A 22,368-nucleotide genomic window follows, 5' to 3' on the forward strand; every position below is an offset into this window, starting at 1 on the left:
AATCCCCATTTTGCAGTTGAGGGAATTGAGGCCCAGAGAAATCACATGCCTTAGGGTCACACAGCAGATGAGTGGCAGAGACAAGTTTAGAACTCAGCTCCTCTGACTCCCAGGCCTGAACTCTTTTCACTTGCTTATAGCATGGTGGAGTTAGCCCTTTAGACGTCAACAACCTCTCTGGCTTTCAAGCAAAGTTACCCCTACCACCTCTTCTTCCTCCTCTTCTCCAGTACTATGGTATAAATAAACATTTGGCTCAGATTTTTATCACACCTGACCATCTCCGACCCTAAACTAGGCTATACTCAGCCACATCTGTAGTCTGGGAAAATGCAAAAATAGCCATCAGAGCAAAGGTTCCATGTTTGCCTCTTGTCTCTTATCACAACTTCAAATCAATTAGCCGTCCATCATAAAAAAACTGGGCTCATTTGTAATGGAATTGTTGTTTTCAATTAAATGCTGGCAAGACAGTGTTAAAAATACAATTACAATAACTTGGCTAATTCCATCTCTATTATACAGAAGCATAAGGAGTCATCTACTAAAAGCATAACCTCTCAAAGAAATGAGAATTATCTTGCGTTAAATTAATTGCAAATTGCATGAAGTAAATTATATAGGACGAACTGGATTGAAGAGCCAGACTAATTAGCACCTCAGACAGGAAGTTCTGGATTGACTTCTCTTCAATTTTTCACAGTAACATTGTAAATCGAGATCAACAAAAGTGTATTCAAGATTTTCCAAAACAAATATAATGTCTGCAATGAATATAATATAAAATGATGACGGATCTAGGTGCTGTTAAGTGGTAACTATTTGGGTGGTCCCATCCACTACCAGTCGTTTTATAGTTGTTCAATGATGGCCTAAAAAAATCACTCGAAGTCAAGCTAATTTTTTCAGAACTCTTCACTATTCCACATCTATCGTTGCTTAATAATAGAGGAAGAGAAAAAAAATATTTAGCACACATATCCCAAAGTTAGGGATACTGCTGTAAGCATAGAAAATTTTGGACACATTTTTGAATTCTTCAACTGAGTTCTATAGGATTTGCTGGGCTCATGTATTTAAGCTGATTTTTCCTTCACATCTTTTTTGCTCTTCAGCCAACTGACCGAACTTCTGAAGTTCTGAAAACATATTTACTTCTAGGTACATCATGCTACAGGAATTCTCTTTGCTGTGGCCAATAATCAGTAACAGATAAACTCATAACAAGATTATTATAAAGAAAGGGAATTAAAATTGGAAATAAAGAATAAAGCTCAAGTACTTCCATATTCCTGATTCTATTACTTCCTGGAATAGTGATATGCAAATATATTCTTTCAGGATTTAAATTAATTTGAAACTGTCTTATATCTGCTAACACAGTAAAACATGAAATATTTCACCAATCTGCATCTCAGCTCTCTAAACATTCTTTAATATCTACTTCAACACTTATGAAGGATTTTGGAATGAAAGGGAGATTAAGTTTTAGGGTTAAATCTCAGCATCTTAGGCAGTAAATTATTTTGGAATTTTTAAAGTGCTTACTGAGAGCCAAGAACTGCAGTGGATATATTTAATCAGATCAGGCACAGTTCCTGTCCCTCACAGGGCTCACAGTCTAAGAGGATGGGAGAGCAGGTATCTCATCCTCACGCAACAGATGACGACACTGAGACACAAAATCTTTAGGTGACTTGCCCAAGGTCACACAGAGCAAGTAACTGGTAGAACTGGAATCAGAACCTGGGTCTTTCAATGACTAGTCCAGTCCATGCACTTTGATCTAAGCAATGCTGTCTCGACAATTACAGAAAATAACTTTTCAAAGAGTGTATTCTTCAGGAAAGGATCAATTAATCTTCAAATAACTATGTTTTCAGTAGTGGAATCTGTTCAAATGTTTTGACATACTTACATGCAGAATCAGACATGGCTGTATGTGAAGATCTGCGGGAACTGTGAGATGACACAGACACTCTTTCCCTACTGGTGTCTTGGTTGCTTTCACATTGCCGGTTGTCTATATAACTACTGTGACTCTGTAATGAATAAAAAAATAGAATATGACTTTATGGAAGGTAATGATAAAAATTTAACCGATAAATCAAAATGTATCTTGCCTCCACAGGGTACTATATTGATTTAATTCTAAAAATACTTTAATCAATGGGGCACCAAGCATGAGAAGACCAGCACTCAAGCTCTTAAGGAGCCATTTGATGACAATAATCAAATTTTGGACATTGTGCATGAGAAATGATAATAATAATAATAATAATGTTGGTATTTGTTAAGCACTTACGATATGCAAAGCAGTGTTCTAAGCGCTGGGATAGATACAGGGTAATCAGGTTGTCCCACATGAGGCTCACACTCATCCCCATTTTATAGATGAGGTAACTGAGGCACAGAGAAGTTAAGTGACTTGCCCAAAGTCACACAGCTGACAAGTGTCAGAGCCGGCATTCAAACCCATGACCTCCTGACTCCCAAGCCTGTGCTCTTTCCCCTGAGCCATGCTGCTTCTCTATTCAAAAAATATGAGAAATATTCAAAGCTGGACAATATACAGCAGTACAAAACTAAAGAAACTACCACAATCACACTTGGAATTCATATAACACTTTCTTTTTCCAAAGAACTTTCACATGACCTATATTATTTGTCTTCAGTATAACCCTGTGAGAAAAAGAAGTTGCTATAATACCATATTATGGCCATTTTAACAACAGGAAACTGAAGCATAGAAAGGTTATGGGAGCTATCAACGTTACTAAGCAGGTCACGGGCCAGGTTGGAGCTGAAACCCAAATTTTCTGACAACGAGTCCCATGTTGTTTTTTTCCACTAGACCACGCAGCCACCCACGGCTAGCAGAGGACACCAAGGAATGTGCCCCTAAAAAGGCACAACAAAATCAAATAACTGAATTCTGCCTGTGCAGAAGTGATGGAAGATATTCCTCCTCTCTCTTCTTATCTTGGGTCAAACCTCTTTCACTTGCAGAAAAACCAAAAGAGGAAGGAGATGAAGACCCTGGCCAAGAGCTGACCACATTGCTGTATTTTCCCTTTGGCTTCCATGAGATAAATTCCCTGGCTTCAAGCACAGTACAGCTTCACAGCAGGGGGTTCTGGTGGGGAATTTCCAACCTCTCAGAAACCCTAGAAAGTTTTGGGCTTCAGTGCAGGGACAAGATGCAATGCCCATTACTGGTCCATGTCTGACTTTAAGAGCCGTATTATTCAGCTTCATTTCTTGTTCTACTTAATGACTGAATTTCCAGGTGCTAATGGTATTCTCTGGCTTGTCTCCTCCATTAGAGGGCAAGCTATCTGTGTATTGGGAATGTATCATTTCATTATTCCGTACTTCCTAAATGCCAAATACTGTGCACCACAACCAGTGGGAGTTCAATTAAGGTTACTCTTGCTGCTGCTGCTGCTATTACGACGACAAAGAAGAAGTGATTAGCATAGCAGAAACATAACCCTGCAAGAAACCGTGCCCAATGTAATTTAATATAATACGAGATTTTTCAAAGACACGGATAGCAAACTTTCATATTCTTATTCAGTATTCTTTTCTTTCTATTCATGATCATTTAATGCTATTAATCACTATTTGCTGTCTCACAGAAAAGTTTTGTTAAAAACCCATGTGATTATTAGATCCATTTTAAAAATCTGTTTTATGTTGGAATTGGTTACTATATTTAAATTAGTGTACTAAATAATGTAAAAGGACCCAACACTTGCACTCTTAGTGGACCTTAAAACAGGAAATTATTTCCCCATTATTATTATGGGAAGGAGGCCTTCCCAGACTGAGCCCCCCTTTCCCTCTGCTCCTCCTCCTCTTCCCTCCCCCCACCCTTTGCTCTTTCCCCTTCCCCTCCCCTCGCCACTGTGCTCATTTGTATATATTATTTATTACCCTATTGATTTTGTTAATGAGGTGTATATCTCCGTGATTCTATTAATCTTGATGATGTTGTCTTGTTTTGTTTCGTTCTGTTTTGCTTTGCTGTCTGTCTCCCCCGTTTAGACTGTAAGCCCATTACTGGGCAGGGACTGTCTCTACCTGTTGCTGAAATGTACATTCCAAGCACTTAGTACAGTGCTCTGCACATAGTAAGTGCTCAATAAATACTATTGAATGAATGAACAGATAGTATGCAGTTCCGATTCAAGTTCTGTGAAAAAGATTCTGCTAATGGATGCTGATACCAAGTTAATAAATGGATGAAAATAAAATGCCTTAGAAAAATGTAGGTATGTGGACTCGAAGACAATCAGATCATTTTGTTCAAGCTGGCTTAACTAACAAATATGTTTATGAACTCAGAGGATGAAATTCAAACAGAATACCCTGAGATAATTTAATGTAATAATTCAATAATAGGCTCTCTTTTCTTTCCTCTACCTGGGGTTTGGGCCTGTGGTGATGGAACAACTGATGGATACCAGACAAGTGAATAAACATTCAAATGTCCATTCTACTACTCATGGACTAATCTCTGTAGGATGTTATCCAATGGAAAACCAGGCTAGAACACAGAAGCCTTCTTCACCTTGACATCATTTCAATATCTGTCCTCTGAGGAAAGACTGGAATGAACTTTTTGTGTAGAAAATAAAAAGTCAGAGTAAACATATCCTTATACCTTGTTACTTCCCCTACCTATCTGTCTCCCCCACTAAAATGTATGCTCCGTAGGAATAGGGATTGTACTGAATTCTCCCAAGTGCTTATAGCACAGTGCTCTGCATACAGTAAGTGCCCAATAAATGTCATTGATTAATTGATTGATGGACCAAGTCTGCTTCATCTGCCTACCAGTTTAGAAACAAATAAGGAATTGTGGAGGATGGGTGAAAGACAGAGTAATGTAAAATTTAGAATGCTGTCGCACCTTAACTACAGCCAAATTCAGTGGCAAAATATCTCCAGTAAAGACAAGCCACCATATATACAATAGTTAGTTACAAAGTGATCTACCATAATGTCCCAAGGAGGTTGATTCTCACGAATCCCAGGTGGCAAAGGTTTCCGATCAAGCAACAGAAGGGCCATGGAGAAAGCAGACCCGAGAAAACATACTGCAGGTCACTTGCCTGCCTCTCCTCCTCAAACTCTTGAGTCAACTCACCTGCCACTCTGCTGTCATTTGATGGAGGAACCCTTATAGGGACCGTCGATTATGTTCTCCAGAGAATGCAGATTTGATTCTGCTCTGAGTCCTTGGATTTGTTGCCCAAACAGAAAGCCTAAAATGACTCTATCATCTACTCTCCTTTAGTGACCCTGTTGACTAATCTGTGCTAATCTGCTTTGATCAGAAAATTGCTTCTATCCCAACCTGCTCTTACAGAAAGCGCTGGAGACACAAGAGGTTCAGAATGATTTCTCACTGACTGACATATAATTCAGGCAGTTAATTCTGATCCCAGAGGCTGATAGGTAAGAGAAGGTAAATTTCCCTTATCAATCAGTCCCTCAATCAATAGCATTTATTGGGCATTTATTGTGTGCAGAGCACTGTACTAAGTACTTGGGAGAGTACAACATACTTGATGACTTGGTGGACATAGTCCCTGCCCACAAGGAGCTTACAGTATAGAGGGGAAGACAGACATTAAAATTAATTGTGCATATGTACATAAGTGTAGTGGGTCTGGGGTTGGTATCAAGTGCTTCAGGGGTGCAGATCCCAGTCCATAGGTGATGCAAATGTAGAAGGAGTTGGAGATGGCTTTTTGGAAGAGATGGAATTTTATTAAGGCTTTGAAGGTGGGGAAGTGGTGTTGGCTTGCATATGAAGGGGTAGAGAGTTTCAGGCCAGAAAGAGGACATGATCAAAGGGTCAATGGTGAGATGGAAGAGCCTGAGGTACAGTGAGTAGGTTGGTCCTGGGGACAGAAGGGTGTGGACTGTATTAATTATAATTAGTACGATATTTGTTAAGTGCTTACTATGAGCCAGGAGCTGTACAAAGCGCTGGGGTGGATACAAGCAAATTGCACTGGACACACTCCTCATCCCACATGGACCTCACAATCTTAATCCCCATTTTACATATGAGGTAAGTGAGGCCCAGAGAAGTGAAGTGAATGAGAAGGGAGTGGGAGAAGAGGAAATGGGGGCTTTGTCAGGAAAGACCTCTTGGAGAAGATGAGCTATTAATAAGGTTTTGTCTACCTACTCTGTTGTATTGTTTACTCTCAGGTGCTTAGGACAGTGCTCTGCACACAACAAGCATTCAATAAATGAGACTGATTGATTGATCAGGAGTGCTCCAAGAGATAGAGCGAACACCTTTACATGACCTGTTTCAGATCAGTGAGGGCATTGACTTGCAATGGGATTCTAGGTCAGAAGTCCCTCTCTACCAAACTTGTATAGTGCAGACTCTCGTGTCTTTGACACTGCCAGGGAATGCTACTCTATGCAGTAGTTGAAGAGTTTATCTTCCAAACACTTCCTACAGAACTGTGCATAGAGCAACAAACAACAGAATGGTACAGTAAATACAAAGTAGAAAGGATATATTACTTAAAAATGAAGACCACCCTTATTAATTTTTCCTTTGGCACATTAGCGGTATTTCACCATATTAAAGCTAGTAGGGCTTCCCAAATTTTTATAAGAAACCTGAGGAACTGCATCTGTGTCTTTTTCCTGTTTCCCAATCTGTCTTGGTTTTATGATCTTTTTCTGTCTTTGTTCAGCTTTCTTCCTGCCTGGTACTATTTACCAGGTTTCCTCTGTTCCCGAACTCATCTCCTTGGCAACTCTCTATTTTCCCTCTCAACCAGATTTCTTTCCTCCCTTTATCATCCTTCTCCCTCACCTTGCTTGCCTGCCACTTTTGCCTCTCTCCTGGGGCCAAACTCAGTTCTGGAGTCCTTAAATAAGGATATGAGTCTAAGTCATAACCCCCTACTGTTACTACTAACTAAACTCTGATTACAATATGTTACATCTAAATCTGCCTAAAATCGTGCTGCAATGCCTAAAACGCTATGTTTTCTAATTCCAGGATCAAGTTTATTTGCTAATATGGTGAAAATCTAGCTTCTACTGAAACATTTCTCTGTTGATAGCTGCTTTAAGCACTAAGGTACCTCACCTGACACTGGTCAGCTAAAGGAGAATTAATTGCTTGACAGTTTTCGTTATATGAATTACAACACTTTCAATAACTACAATGTTAGATAAATTAGACATTGAAAGCCAGATCGAGTTAAGTGAATTAACTCCCCCGCCCCCCCCCCCCTGCAGTTGATCATTTTTGTGCCTTTCCTGTTACTAGAATGGTAACTACTGCAATGGAACTTTCAGATAAGTTCTTGTTCAGTGCTCTCAAGGAGTTAGCATAAGTAAACCAATTTTACCCAATTTGAGTTACTCATATGGACCATAAAATGGCTCTAGGAAAATAAAGGGTTTGACCTACTTAATACCATGATTACTGACATCAAAAAATTAGGACTCATAATGGATTGAACTACTTTGGAATTTAGCTAATGGCCTTATGTCAAGGAAAATACTTGGGAAATTAAAGGCCCTGTAAACTGGGGAGAAGGCTTATGTGACTATACTGTATATTGAGTACTTATACCCATAAGAATATAGCTATGAAAGTTTAACAAGTCAATGTTATATAATGTAGAATATATTCGTATACATCTCCTTCATTAAAATAAATACATATACCTCTGTATCACCCATTTTCTGCTTGAAGATAAAGTATTAATGGTGAACTTTATTCCTGTAGATGGATATGAATGATCATCAATTGTTTCTATACTTTAATATGTAAATAATATGAGGTGCTTGGCAATATTTCCATTCTGCCTCTTAGAATCATGTTCTTGTCAAAGTCCTCTGACATTCAGGAATGACACGGAGTGGAGAGCAATGAGGCTGGCCTGACCTCTGTTGTTTCCTCAAAATTCATGGTCATTTCAAAAAACAAGCACTCTCTCTCTCTTTCTCTCTGTCAGTCTTACAATGAAAGCTGTAAAACAAAGTTTGAAGATCGGTGTGCATGATAAACCTAGTACAAATGTTTCTGTTGTCAGTCGGTCAGTCAATCTGGGAATTTACCGTGTGCAGAGCACTGTACTAAGCTCTTGGGAGAGTACAATATAACAATAAACAGCCACATTTCCTGCCCACAATGAGCTTATAGTCTAGAGGTAAGCTGAAAACTTGTTTTAGAAGCAGATTAATATCTTCTTGAATTGCTATGTGAAAATATGCCTTACATTACCATCCAAAATCCTAACTTTTTTTGCAAAGAATAGGCCAAAATAAGTTGGAAAAATATTTGGCTATTTCTTCAGCTCAAAATGAAATGTTAGAAACTATATTAATTGTGACTTTTTTTCTTTTTTGCAAGTGTTTATTGGTAACTGAAATATTTGCTATTCGAGGCAAATAGTTTTGATGTTAAAATAATCCTGAAAAAACCCCATTTGGGGAGCAAATAAGCACTATATTCTGAAAACATTTGCTTATGTAGATAAGTCCTTGGACTCAGATATTTCAAAATACTTTTCAAAGGTAGTTTTAGATGAATTTACCAGTTGTTCTGTACATGTATTTAATGTCTAATAAAATAGGAATATGAATGGAATTTGGCTCTAAACTGTGTGTTACTGATGGAAGAATTTAGTACATTCTTTCATTCTGAGGGAATTGCAAAAGTTTGCTTGCCCAAATGCACATTGTTAATTATTTATTGTTACTCCCACACAATTCTAGGGCATATTCAAAGCTGTGCAAATGACAGACTGAAGGTAAAGATGCTTATTCTGGTTGTCTCCTTTTCTCATTAGGACTGTTCACAATGCTATTTCTGCATTACATATGCTTTCTTCTAACCTGTTTTCTTAATCCTTGGATCAGGCAGAATGTTGTTGGAAATGATGGAATTCCTAAATACCAGAAAGAGGATGATGAGCAGATTGATGCAAATTAAAAATGTAGTACTCGCCACTAAAGGGAATGTTTAAATTAAGAAAAACTTATGGGTTAAATATACTAGAACTGTATTTTTAATGTGCTTTCATGGAATAAAGAACTCAAAATATTCCCACTGAACTCCAAAAAACCCTGAGCACACTGAATTGTAAGCTCATTGAATATTTCTTTTGTACTCTCCCAAGCCCTCTGCAGGGTACGACACATAGAAGGTGCTCAGTAACACTGATAAATGGAATATTCCACTTACTGGAATTTATCATCGTATTCATCATTGGTGCACAGCTTCTCTGTAGCTCTTTTGATTTACCCTGATACTGCATAATACTGATATTATTTTCTTCCTTCCCTCTTGGCATTTTCCCTTCTCCTCAACTTCATTTTTTCTCCCTCTCCATTTCCTTTCGGTCCCTAGGACCCCTTTTTTTTGGTCCCTAAATCCCCTTTTTCTTATCCCATAGTCCCTGTTTTCCCTCTGACAGCTCTGCATACCTTTAAGGAAGAAGCAGCCAGCTCCACTGATGATTCTTCAAGCCCTAGATCTCGTCTTTTTTCTGCCCGAACTTCTCCATAACTGGGAGAAAAAAAAATTAAGAGAATGAATTGGCATCTAGGGCTATTCAAATTATGATTTTTCTTCTTGATTGCAAATGAAAACCACCTACGAAAAACTATAAACAATTGAAATGATTACAAAGGAAGCTTTCTTAATAGTAGCTCAACAGATAGCTTGTTTCAAGACAGTCTGGAGTACAGAATGCCAAAGTGAATGAAGTCTAATTTACCAATCTTTTAAGCACAGAATTCTTTCAGTGATAATACTACAGAATTTGGTTAGTTAAAATAAAAGGAACTCTCCATTATCGGGGGCACATATTCCATCTCCATTCCCACAAAAGCAAGATTTTCCATGGTCCAGCTGAGAATCTGGTCCCATACAGAAATATTTCTCTTATGGTAATCAGTCAATAAATCAATGGTATTTATTGAGGTCTTACTGTATGCTGAAAGGAGCTGCCTATTTGAAGTTTAAATATATAATTACAATTGCTCTAACCTATCATGCAGATGAATCCACTTGTTTTCCTGAATGGTAACATAACCTTGGTGATTGAAAAGAAATATTCTTCAGAACAGGGGTGAGAATTAGTAAGATGTTGCCAGAACAGTATCTGCACCTCTCTTGCTCATGATAAAATTTTCACAATTGAGAAATAGGAAGAGGTGAATATGGAAAATTTGGCACTGGCTTTTGGGGCTCTCTAGGCCTACAGCAGTGCATTCAGTTTCCAAACTCTGTCATTATACAAAAGGTCTCTGAAAGAGATATTTGGAATATTCAATCCTGTTGTAGTAAAAGAACCAGAGTCATGATGAAGTCGTTGTCCAAATATAATATAAAAACTTTTGAAAATCATAAATCTGATGGCCTCAAGGTGAATAATAGGCACGTAGCCACCACATTTTGATACTGATTTCAGAAGAAAAACCATGCAAAAATTAAATCCTCATCTCCACCTTCTTACTTATATAAGGTTGTCCATCATTTTAGAAGTTTACTTATTTTAAATAAGATACTATCCATGTGGCTAAATAGATATTTCATTGAAATAACTCATAAAACCCCTGCTGCATCAAGTATGAACTTGGTTGTGTGCTCTTTAAGCACTTTGATACTCACTCCAACCCCACAGCAGCTCTGCAAATATTCTTATACTCTATTTCCCTTGTCCCTAATCTACTATAATGTCTAACTTTCTCTATAGAATGTAAATTCTTTGTGGCCAGAGATTGTGTCTACCAGCTCTGTTCGACTGTAATTTTCCAAGTTCCTAGCACAATGCTCTGCACACAACAAGCACTCAATAAATACTATTGATTTATTTATTGACAAAAATGCAGCACTTGGAAGCAGAGGCCTAGGGGAAAGAGCTCGGGCCTGTGAATCAGGTGCCCAGCTCTGTCACTTGTCTGCTGCGTGACCTTGGACAAATCATATAGTTTTGCTGTGTTTCAGTTTCTTCATATGTAAAATGGGGATTCCATATCTGTTCTTCATATTTTAGACTTTGAGGTTGGACAGAGACTGTGTAAGACCTAATTAACTTGTAACTAACCCAACATTTAGAACAGTCCTTGACATATAGTAAGTGCTTAACAAATACCATAATCATCACATTATCTGGCTAATAAAAAAATTTTCCAAGGTCTTCAGGGAATTGATTTTATATTACATAGATCCTCAAAAGTCAATACTCGAGGGAATATTTAAATCATAAACACAGTGGAAACTCAAAAGACAAATAAAAGGATTTTTTTAACGCAAAGAAGCCACTTCCTACCTTACAACAGTGTGTGTGCAAACAATGAATTCAGGCTTGGAATTCCACTGGTGGTAAGTGATGTAATAGTGAGTTTGCAACCAAATCCACTGCTGACCTTTCGTCAAGAACCTATAGTAACAGGACTTTCCTTTTCCGAATTGCATTACTAGATTTTTTTTAAAAAAAAGAACAATTATTGATAATTCAGATGAAATTTGCCCTCTAATTTTATTTGGATATTTGGAATTCTAGGAATATGAATATTATTAAACATTTTGAATTACCTTTCTTTCATTGTCTGGAAAGTTTTTCATGAAATACAGACTTTTCTGTCCTCCTGACACTTTCAAGATGTAGTGTCTGGCAAATACTGCATGCATTTTTATATCAATCACACTTCAAAAGGAAACTGATGGGGTTCATATTGGTTTATTTCATAAAATATTTTGAAAGATGTTCTGCTTTTTATATGACATAATTTGAAATCTTAATATTGTTGACTCTTCACTGCAAACACACACACACACACACACACACACACAAATTCAAGTCCACTCATGATTTTGGGCAAGGCATTCAACTTCTCTGTGCCTCAATTATGCCATCGGTAAAATGGGGATTAAGACTGAGAGCCCCATGTGGGACAGGGTCTGTATCCAACCTTATTAGCTTGCATCTACCCCAGCATTTAGAACAGTGCTTGACACAGAAAGCACTTAACAAATGTCATTACTATTGTTGCTATTATTATTAGAAAATAAATATTTAATAAAGCTACATTTTTAAGTTTAAACCACTTGGATTACTTATTTCCTGAATCTATCTCTAAAATAGTAAATTTCGTTCTTGTTTTAATTATATGTTAGCAGATAGGTTTCACTCAACTAACAAGCAGTCACCCTGGAATAAAGGCAGAAAAACTGAATTTGAGACACTATACCTAATATTTACTCTGAATAGACAACAATAGCTTGTTGCAGCCATTATAAATAATCCCATAAGACTATTTCACTCAGTAAAGTATGTTTTATAATTACCATAGGCTATAATTCTTCCCTAAAATTTTCTGGGGATTTTACAGTTTTGTTATTTTACATAAATAGAAGAAAGAACTATAGGCACCAATTAGCACTACAGTTCATTAAAACAAAACAAAAATGAAACTTACAATGTTCATGGCACCTAGCGAGTAACTCCAGATCATCAGCATGATAATAATCGTATCCTGATGTTCCCAGCACCTCAAAGGGTAAGTATCCGATGATAGGTGGAGCCCTAACATGGAATACACAAATACAAATTCAGCTATCATGAATTAAAAGTCCATCATTTACAAATCTAAAATAAATATTTCAATATCTATAATTCAGAGAAGTCCTTTCTCTCCCTCTAGACTGTAAGCCCTTTGTGGGCAGGGAATATGTCTGTTATAGTCTTATATTGTACTCTCCCAAGTGCCTAGTACAGTGCTTTGCTCACAGGAAGCACACAATAAATATGATTTACTGATTGTTGATGATATTGGAGTCTTTTCATTAGTGAATGGGATCAAACAAACAACAGGGACTGTTTGGAATGCAATTAGTAGTCTTTCAGAAGTCAGGTATTGCAGGTATACTCTTTGGAAAATAGTCACTTTTTGAACCTGTCCAGAGCTTGGCCTGAGAAAGCTGTTATCACCAAAGACACTCTTGGGAAGAATGAAATTGAAGACTATATGATACCAGAGAATGTTTGTGGGGGATGAAATACAAGATAGAAACTGGAATTAACAAGTGACAAGACATATTTGAGAAACAGTGTGGCTTAGTGAAAAGAACACAGGACTGGGAGTCAGCAGATATCCTAACTCTGCCACTTGCCTGCTGTGTGACCCTGGGCATGTCACTACATTTCTCTGTGTCTGCAAAATAGGGATTAAATCTCTCTTCTGTTGTCCTATTTACACTGTGAGTTCCATGTGGGACAGGGACTTGTGTCCAATCTGGTTATCTTGTATTTACCTTAGTGTTTGGTACATAGTAAGCACTTCACAGATACTATTATTATTATATTCGGATGATAGGAAAATCTGATTCACACTGGTGAAATCATAAAAATAAAAATAAACAAGCCTATTAAAAAACTGTCCACAATATATTGTGCATTTTTCCTCAGAAACAGGGAACTTTATAGATTTTCTGTGGTTAAGACCAGTACATTAAGATTCAGGGACTTGTTCCCAGTCTAAAACTGGTTTTAAACTTTGTCTGATATTGGATTCAAACTATTATTATTAAAAAAAAAAAATTGAAAGTGCAAGATGGAGAAATCCCCCAAATAGAATTGGTTAATTATACCCTTATCAGCAGAGATTACCAGGATGCAGAAATGCAGAACAGGTGTTAGAGTTAAATTATATACACTCTAGACAGCTTTAAGGATCAATCAATCAATCATATCTATTGAACGCTTACTATGTACAGAGCACTGAACTACGCACTTGGGAAAGTACAATACAACAGGGTTAGAAGACGTGTTCCTTGCTGTGGGGTCGGGGATGAGATGAATATCAAACTGCATAGCAGTACAGTCCCAAGTCTGTAGCTGACGCAGAGGGGATGGCAAATAGGGTGAAGAAATGAGGGCTTAATCAGGGAAAGCTTCTCAGAGGAGGTGTGGTTTTAGTTGGCCTTTGAAAGTGAGGAGAATGGTGGTCTATCAGATACACAGGAAGAGGGAGTTCCAGGCCAGAGTGAGGATGTGAGCAAGGGGTCAGTGGAAAGTCAGATGAGATCAAAATACAGCGAGGTATATTGTGGTCGAGGTACATTATGCAGAAAAAGGAGCTGGGACCAACCCACATATTTTTTCTCTCCTCCCTAATCACGTTGAAAGTATTAATAAGGCAATGTTTATAAAGCACTCAAATATCCTAGCATGAAAGATGCAAAGGAAGAGCAAAGTATTATCAAGTCGGAGAACTCGCCTTGTATTCAATTTCATACACTGCTAAAGCAGAATGAAAAACACACCAGAAGAAGAAAGTTTAATTGTTTATGAACAAATGAAGAAACCAGCTGCCAACATGTATAACCAAAATTACTTTCTCCAGGTTTCCATGTTATTTCTTTTGAAATTGCCCTGAAATCTGATATATGATAGTCATAAGGCTTTCTTACTTGCAAATAAACTGTGCCATTTCAATATTAGACAGCTTGGGTTTTTAATACAAATGTTCTGATATCATTTTTCAAAGTTAATTTACTTCCCAAGGTAATTTTTAACTAAGAGCTTTTAATCAAGTCCATATATTATAAACAGTCCAGTGATTTCATATTTTTTAGATTAATTGAAAATAACTTGCAATATAACTGAGGATGGGGTCAGGACTGGTTTGAGATAAGGTAAAAGTTAAATATGAAAAACAAGTCAGAGTTGCCATAACATTATGAAAATGAAACTCATTTTCAGCTTTGCCTATATTTGAAGATGATGATATTCAGAATTGACCCTCAGGAAAGCCTTTAACTGTAGCAATCTTGAGGTTCAATAACTACAGATATTCACAGATGAGAAGGAACAACTTTACTATTGAAAAGAAAGCATGTGGAATCCTTAGCTGGGCTGCTTTTTCTGCAGAGGAACAACCTTCCTTTAAAGGGAATGCCACTAAATATTAATACCGCTACCAAGGGAGAGAGTCAGTGTCTAAGAAGGTTAGTACAGTGCTTTGCACACAGAAAGTGCTTAATAATAAACATTACTATTCCTACTAAAATCATAAATACTCTGAAAAGGAAAATGCTTATGAGGTTAGAGAAGCAGCGTGGCTCAGTGGAAAGAGCCCAGGCTTGGGAGTCAGAGGTCATGGGTTCGACTCCCGGCTCTGCCACTTGGCAGCTGTGTGACTGTGGGCAAGTCACTTAACTTCTCTGGGCCTCAGTTACCTCATCTGTAAAATGGGGATTAAAAAACTGTGACCCCCACGTGGGACAACCTAATCACCCTGTATCTCCCCCAGCGCTTAGAACAGTGCTCTGCACATAGTAAGTGCTTAACAAACACCAACATTATTATTATTAGGACCAGGACAGATAGGTACTGATCTTAAATTTCAACACTGACTTGCTTACTTGGATAGCTTCATTCTTAAAGAAGCATGGCTTAGTAGAAAAAGCACGGGTTTGGGAGTCCCAGGATGTGGGTTCTAATCCCACATTTGCCACTTGTCATTCATTCATTCAATTTATTCAACTGTATTTATTGAGCACTTTCTGTGTGCAGAGCACTGTACTAAGCGCTTGGAAAGTACAATTCGGCAACAGATAGAGACAATTTCTACCCAACAATGGGCTCACAGTCTAGAAGGGGGAGACAGACAACAAAACAAGGTCTGCTGTGTGATCTTGGACAAGCCACTTAACTTATCTGTGCCTTAGTTACTTCATCTGTAAAATGGGGATTAAAAGTGTGTCCCACGTGGGCCAACCTGATTACCCTGTATCTACCTCAGCACTTAGAACAGTGCTTGGCACATAGTAAGTGCATAACAAATACCATTATTATTATTATTATTAAAGTGCCAAAGATGTGAAACAGTGTGGCCTAGTGGACAGAGCATGATGATAGGAGTCAGAATCACCTGGGTTCTAATCCCAGCTCCGCCACTTGTTGGCTGTGTGACCTTAGGCAAGCTACTTCACTTCTCTGGGCCTGTTGCCTCATCTGTAAAACGGGGATTAAGACTGTGAGCCCCATATAAGACATGGATGGTGTCCAATCTGATTATCTTGTATCTACATTGTATATGCCTGGCACATAGTAAATACTTAACAAATACCATTAAAAAAAAGTGAGGTTAGGATCAACACTTCCCCTCTCCAAGTCTCTCTTAAACAGGAGTGATGGGATTATGAAATGCTCTGCTGGACATTCATATAGGTCCTTGAGGCCTGAAAGGGTTAATGTCCTTCCTGAAGTGCCTAATATATCACCAAGATTCCACTTACAAACTGAAAGACTCTATTATTTTTTCTAGTATTAATTACACATTATTAAACATCGCTCCCATTAGTAAACATCAACAGCACATGGTATGAAATAATGCATATTTCATGATTTTACCCTTTTCATGGGGGGAGGGGAAGGATTATTTTGTTATAGTTATTTTTAAAAAAACCTAAATTGGGGAAAATTGTAATTTACTTGGGATAGTGCATATCTTCAGTGGCAGGGGCAGACAGCTTGAAGAGAGTCTCTGGAATGTTTTTTTCAGTATTGATTCTACTAAAATACTTCCAGTTCATTCATTCATTGAATTATATTTATTGATCACATACTGTGTGCAAAGCACTTTACTAAGTGTTTGGGAGAGTACAATATAACAACAAACAGACACATTCCTGCCCACAATGAGTTGACCCCCAGCTCTACACCCAGCCCTTCCAGAGGAGTTATTTTAGCACATCCCCATCTACCTAGAAGGTGAACTTCAATGGGAGCTGAGGAAAAAGTACACCATCCAATTAGAGGAACCCAGAGAATCCTAAAGAGTCTCTATACATTGCCAAAACCTCTCATCCTCCCTCATTTCCTGCAAATCCTGAGCCAGAAATCAGAAGAAAGGAAGGCAAACCCAGGACACACATTTTTTTAAAAATGGTGTCTTTGTGGGAGTTCACTGTGTTGCCACTAAAGAAAACTTAACTGGATCTAGAAGTAATAGCGGGCAGATACAAATGTGGCACTTCAGATGAAAATCTGAAAGATGCGTCTTTTTTGTGGGTTAACAGGAGCTCCTTATGGAAGCCACCTGAACATTTTCCAGAGAGGGTTGAATAATTCGATCCAGGTCAATGATAAGGACAATTCTACTAAAGCTGATCTAAGAGTAGAATTACAAAATCAAGAATTAAGTGGACTGCACCGCTGGACTGCTGAGTGTACGAATAGAAGCTTACCATCTCAAGACAGAGGATAAACACAAGATTGAAAGGATGGAACAAATATGGAGCTGTAAGCAAATGATAACAATTTGTAGCTGAAATGCTGCATGGGAATAATATAAAACTTTCATGGAGGTCTCATGAAGACCCTCATTTGGCATTTCAAATAAGATTTCTGTGTTTGCAGCACAGTCAATAATGAAGTTTTTCCCTCCTGCTTGTCTGATCACCAAACCAACAGGGCAGATGGGCATGTTGTGAGGGAATGAGAAATGGCCTTGTTTCCTATATCCTCTCCGTGGCTCCCACACCTTGTCACCAACTCCACTCCATTTTAGGTAGAACTAAAAGTTAGTGGACAGTGTCCATGGTCAGCTTCCAGAATAACACTGAATGGATGGGTCTACATAAGCTGCAAAGATTCAGTCATACAGCAGTGGGTGGTGAAGTGGCTTTCCCTAGAGAAGCAGCCTGGCTCAGTGGAAAGAGCTCGGGCTTGGGAGTCAGAGGTCATGGGTTCTAATCCCCACTCCGCCACTTGTCAGCTGTGTGACTTTGGGCAAGTCACTTAACTTCTCGGTCCCTCAGTTTCCTCATCTGTAAAATGGGGATGAAGACTGTGAGCCTCATGTGGGACAACCTGATTACCCTGTATCTACCCCAGCACTTAGAACAGTGCTCGGTACATAGTAAGCACTTAACAAATACCAACATAATTACGGATTGCTCAATTTCCATTCTGTTGGGTCAAGATCAATTTAATAGTGGTATAAACCTGGATCATTTAATAATTGTAGCATTGTTTCAGCCCTAACTACGTGCCCAGCACTGTACAAAGTCAGTGTACAAACTGGTCCTTGGGGCCCAGGGGGACTCACTCATGACAGAGAGGAGGCAGAATAAGGATTCTAGCCCCTCTGATTTCTAATAAAGCTACTTAGTCCCTTTAAAACCATCTATTCACCTTTTCTTTAATGTCAACTTTGTCTTTATTCTCAAGAGCTGATCAGAATAAGCAAAGGTTGATTAAAGTTACAACTTCACCCTACAGCTTCATCAAATCTGGCTATTTGTTTTTACTTGACTTCTAGTTTACTTTTATTCATTTTCAAATTTAACATGGAAGAAAGGCTGAGTTGACTTTATTTAATCAGACATTCACTTGGATAATCTAGTTTCACTTAAAGATATTTTTCACATTCTTTGTCTTTTAAATGTACATTTTTAAAAAAAATTATATTTTGTTTCAAAAATGTACCTGGGAAGGAAAAAGCTTCTCACCTGTGGTCCAAGAAAAGAAACTTCCATTCCAAACTGTGTCTTGATGTAAATTCTTCACATGGCTCTTCTACATTGCAAAGTTCCTGTAAAATAACGTTACTCTTTTGATACTCAGAACGATCACCAAAATTAAACCTTGATTTTGTAGGTCACCTTTCTCCAAGAAACTCTAGCTCTTTTCCGATACTATCTTGGCCTCAAAATGCAGCACAAATATGGGAATAATATCTTGAATATTAAAGAAAAAGATGGAAGTAATGATAAAGAAGACTATATGTGGGAGACAATGAGGCTGAGAATCTGGCCATTACATCGTTTGTCAGAAAGGGGTATGCATTACTATCTACTTTTCCAAAGAGAAAACTGTGAAACTAAAATTGAGCGAGTTAGATTATAGGCAGAGCCAGAGATAGGAACCAAAACTGTGCCTCCCAGTTAAGTTCCCTATATTTTAGGCTCGATTTCTTTTAAATAATGGATAGTTTAGAGAAAAACAACTTTATTTTTCTGCCTCCCCACCACAGCTGTTTACCAGTCTGTCAAATGTGAAGGTAAAACTAAAATCAAGCTACAAAACATGAAGGATTAAGTGTCTGAATTTTGAGGATAAATTTCAAAAATACTTTCTCTTTATTTTTTATTCTAAAAGAAGTACAAAAAAGGAAGAGAGACAAAGCATTTCTGAAAGGTGGCCCCAAAACTCAGAAAAAGCCTTCAGATGAAAATGCTTAAGCTTTTATATTAAAAATGGATTCTCTGGAGGCCTCTACCAAGATTTTCTTTCTAAATAAGCACAGAGGGTCAAAAAATGAGTAATCTTTCCTCTGAAGGGAGAAAAAGAGGAAAAGGGAAGTATGCAAATGGGAAGCAATTCTTTGAAACAACCCTTACCGAGAAAAAGCCCAGATTGAGGTCACTCACCTTTAAAAATTGTGGTGTGACCAGACGAACTGTTGCTACCAGGCAAATCTGTTCCTCTGTTGCTGATCTGAAAGCCCTTGCAATAGCTGACTCAAAACCATTACACGAGGGTGTAGGCACTAAAGTAGGCAGGAACACAAACATCACAATCAGCACTTTTGAAACCAAGACGACTCGCGAGATGTTCAGGCAGATAACTGGCACATAACCATGCCACTTGTCATCTCGTCCTCAGTCACCATGGAAACACAAAGCAACTCTGAACCACAAAGCTGTTTTTTTTTCCCTCCTCATCCTAAACACAGGAGTCTTTCCTGCTAATCAATTTACTTTTATTGACCTCCTTCTATGTTCTTTTCTACATAAGCTATTGCTCAGTAGATTATTTTGAATTCCTAAAAGAAATAAAAATTGCATCTTTTCTGCTGGGCAGAAGCAACCCTAGGAAAACCAGCTATATTAGGTAGAGTCACAAAGAGATCACATTGTTTCCTTCAAGTTTTAAGAGCTGAAAATTCATGGCCTTGGGATGGGTACACCTCAAAGTTTACCTCAGCTGTGTAAAAATAAGCTTTTGTGGAATTGGTATTTACAGAGGAATTTATTTTTTTCAAGGATAGTTTTAAGGTTATCGGGAACCCGCCTTCTGCTTTCACCCATCTTCCCCAAACCTTCCCCTCCTCCAATCAAGACAAGGAACCCCTGTAGTTCTTGAAATCTTCAAATTCTTATCTAAGTGGCTAAAAAAAAAATTCCTTCAAAATTCCCAGTCTATGGCCCCTTGCATCCAGTTTTATACATTTTACAAATGTCTGCTTTCCACCATGGGAAACAGATCTGTTTCTGGTATAATACGGAAAAGGATTGTCTGCATTTCCAGATCAACGTCATCTAGAGTCACGTCAGTTTAACCTATAATGTTCAGGGTAAGGACACTTTTAAAGAGTGTCTCTTCATGGCTGAAGGAAGACTGCGACTCTATTGACAAATATTAGGAGCTATATAAGGGCAGTAGCTGAGGAAATTATGACACAACAATTCTCAATTGAACAGGCACTAACTAAATTCTAAATGTTCAGAGGAATTTCCAAAACTGATTATAACACTTAATAGTATGTAAATTAATCAACCCTGAATGTAGAATTAGGGGACTTCTGATTTAAAATACCTGAATCAGATTCTTCCAGTAGTGGAATTTAACCTTGGACTTTATTGAGAGAGCTATATATTTGTTATTAGGCAGTCAGTCAGTCAATCATATTTATTGAGTGCTTATTGTGTGCAGAGCACTCTAGACACTATAAAATATTTTGCTGCCGTCTAAGTAAAAATTGATGTTTGTGAGATGAAAAATGGATAGATATGGAGAGTACAGATGTGAACTAAATGCAGTTATAAAAGTAAGAATGAGGATCAGGGAAAAGATCTACTTGGGCTAGACTTGATTACGTGGCCTATCGAGAGCTGCATTTCAGAACCCTTGTACCCTCATAAGATTTTAAACTATGGTAATCCAACGACTCACACATTTGGCCCATTGACCTAATTAAATTGAGATATTCTATATCAGTGACAAGAATATATGGGTTGGTTTATTGAAACAAAATGAATTTTGCATTAAATCCCAGAGATGTGTCCCAAAAGTATCAGGACAAGTTAAACTAATTCAATGCATTGTATTTAACTCCATGTTGGATTTTTCCTAGTGTAAACTCCAGGCCAAATGTATTGGATTAGTAATTTACTTGAGTTCTGAACTATTTAATGCAGCGACTAGAGGGACTAATAGAAATTTAGATATTAATTTATACTACGGGAGAATATCTTCCTCATCCCCTACATAAGGGGAAAAACCTAGGGTGGGGCCTTCTTGTCTAGGAGTTGCCGGGACAATCAAATTCTCTGCAAAAGAGACCTGTTGGACTTCCCTAAAGCTGAGGAAGGCATGGGGGCTGTCCATTGGATCACACCGATGACATCCTTAAATTTCCCTTGAAAAACCCACCAACTTTTACGAGTGCTGTTTTTCAAAATATGATGCCTGTGGGGAAAGATCAATGGAGATAAAAGTATGTATAAGTGGAAAGAACCAATGCAGTTATCAACTTCTGTTTGATGAGTTGGACAGAAGAAATGACTTACCATGAGTAAAAAATTTAAATTCCACTACAAATTTCACATATTCGTAGGTCAACGGTTCATTGGAATCTAATCTTCCTCTCGCTAAATGGCAGCAAAACTCTATTTGTTTTTCAGCTGAAAGAAAAGGAAAATGATAACCAAACTGCATTTGTCTTAACACCTTTTGCCTGCTTGTCCAGATATGGGTACATAGTTGTAAAAAATTATTCTTTTGCTAGACTAGCTTAGAAGGAGGTTCTCATCTTCCCAAAACAACTGAAGCTATTTATACTTCTGTTCTAGGTCTCTAAGTTGGAGTCATTCATTATATCTTACATAATGCTCATTCACAGATTCATTTTAAATGGAAAAAAAATCCCCTAATTCATACAATTTCAGAGCTAAGAATGGGAGAGGAATAAAATATTTTAAACTGTAATGAGGGCAATATTCAATCATAGCCTATTTATGAGAAATCAGAATAATTATCCCAGGCAACAGAAAATACCTGCTATACCAAAGGTGGGTAGTTATTTGTCCAGATGTCGCTCACAGATATTTTTCAACTATGTTGAAGGCCATATGCCAACTTCTCCTGGTTGGGCGGGGAAGTGGGCAGGATTTACCTAATACACCTCTCTGCTGTAACAGTTCTTTCTTAAATGTGAACCATCTGTGGAGGCAGCGGGTCACCCTCGAAGTCCTGCTCTTTGGGAGCCAATAGGCTATGGCTGCTGCCTGCTTCCATAGCTGGTATGGAGCCAGGTAAGAGATGGCATGTGTGGAAGTGAACTAGTTTA

The 22,368-nt window shown here is 38.0% G+C and overlaps 1 protein-coding gene across 3 annotated transcripts in view; it reads right to left on the reverse strand.

Moving 5' to 3' along the window:
- Nucleotides 1-22,368, reverse strand: part of PASD1 (PAS domain containing repressor 1) — a 104,623-nt gene that overhangs the window by 13,008 nt on the left and 69,247 nt on the right. For all 3 annotated transcript variants that reach the window (XM_029068126.2, XM_029068125.2, XM_029068128.1), the window contains 7 exons: nucleotides 21,590-21,703; nucleotides 19,448-19,566; nucleotides 18,527-18,609; nucleotides 12,487-12,593; nucleotides 11,337-11,484; nucleotides 9,487-9,568; nucleotides 1,919-2,042 (listed from right to left, as the gene is read on the reverse strand). In XM_029068126.2, coding sequence (XP_028923959.1) covers nucleotides 1,919-2,042; nucleotides 9,487-9,568; nucleotides 11,337-11,484; nucleotides 12,487-12,593; nucleotides 18,527-18,609; nucleotides 19,448-19,566; nucleotides 21,590-21,703 — 777 coding nt within the window. The remainder of the gene's footprint in view (nucleotides 1-1,918; nucleotides 2,043-9,486; nucleotides 9,569-11,336; nucleotides 11,485-12,486; nucleotides 12,594-18,526; nucleotides 18,610-19,447; nucleotides 19,567-21,589; nucleotides 21,704-22,368) is intronic.

The sequence above is a fragment of the Ornithorhynchus anatinus genome, chromosome 6, assembly GCF_004115215.2.
Source record: "Ornithorhynchus anatinus isolate Pmale09 chromosome 6, mOrnAna1.pri.v4, whole genome shotgun sequence".
NCBI classification, from domain to species: domain Eukaryota; kingdom Metazoa; phylum Chordata; class Mammalia; order Monotremata; family Ornithorhynchidae; genus Ornithorhynchus; species Ornithorhynchus anatinus.